General features: G+C 37.5%; 1 protein-coding gene across 1 annotated transcript; it reads left to right on the top strand.

The window, feature by feature from the left end:
• BNAA07G20780D lies at window positions 1–522 on the top strand. Its single transcript, XM_013796641.3, has one exon. It carries the CDS (start codon window positions 88–90, stop codon window positions 331–333), a length of 246 nt encoding a protein of 81 aa, XP_013652095.1. The 5' UTR covers window positions 1–87; the 3' UTR covers window positions 334–522.

The raw sequence follows: 522 nt of genomic DNA, 5'->3' as shown, positions 1-522 counted from the left end.
TCTCCCCCTAAAATGCAACAACACTCATCTTTCCAATTAATTAAGGAAAAACGTAAGGCTCTTTTTATTTTCTAAATTTATAAAAAGATGTCGCTAGCTATCGCAGATGTTTACACGGTGAGGAAGTTTCATAGAGAGAGTATGAAGAAGCATTCCAAACCTGCGGTGGTTATCGGCGAGGGAGACGAAAAGATGGTCGGAGGAGAGCTCCAGGAGGTCATGAAACCGCCGGTGAAACAGAGTGGGTCTAGAAGATTCGGAAGGTGGTTTGTTGGAAAGTCAGGAGTGAAGAAAAGCTCTGCTAAAGTTTCTGACCCCACGGCGATTGAGTGATCAAGACGAACAAGAAAACGTTCTCTTAGCTTATTTTCTTTTTGTTTTATTTTCATGCGTCTTTTTTAAGTTTATTCTCTTTCATTTTACCGTGTGATTGTAATTTTATAAATAGTTGGTAAACGTTGTAAATTATGAATTTAAATATGAGCAAAAACATATATATGTAGAGTGTGGCTTTTGGAAAAA

Source organism: Brassica napus, chromosome A7 (genome assembly GCF_020379485.1).
Source record: "Brassica napus cultivar Da-Ae chromosome A7, Da-Ae, whole genome shotgun sequence".
Classification (NCBI taxonomy): domain Eukaryota; kingdom Viridiplantae; phylum Streptophyta; class Magnoliopsida; order Brassicales; family Brassicaceae; genus Brassica; species Brassica napus.
Note: the sequence above shows the minus strand (reverse complement) of the source record. Positions and strands in the feature narration are given on the sequence as shown.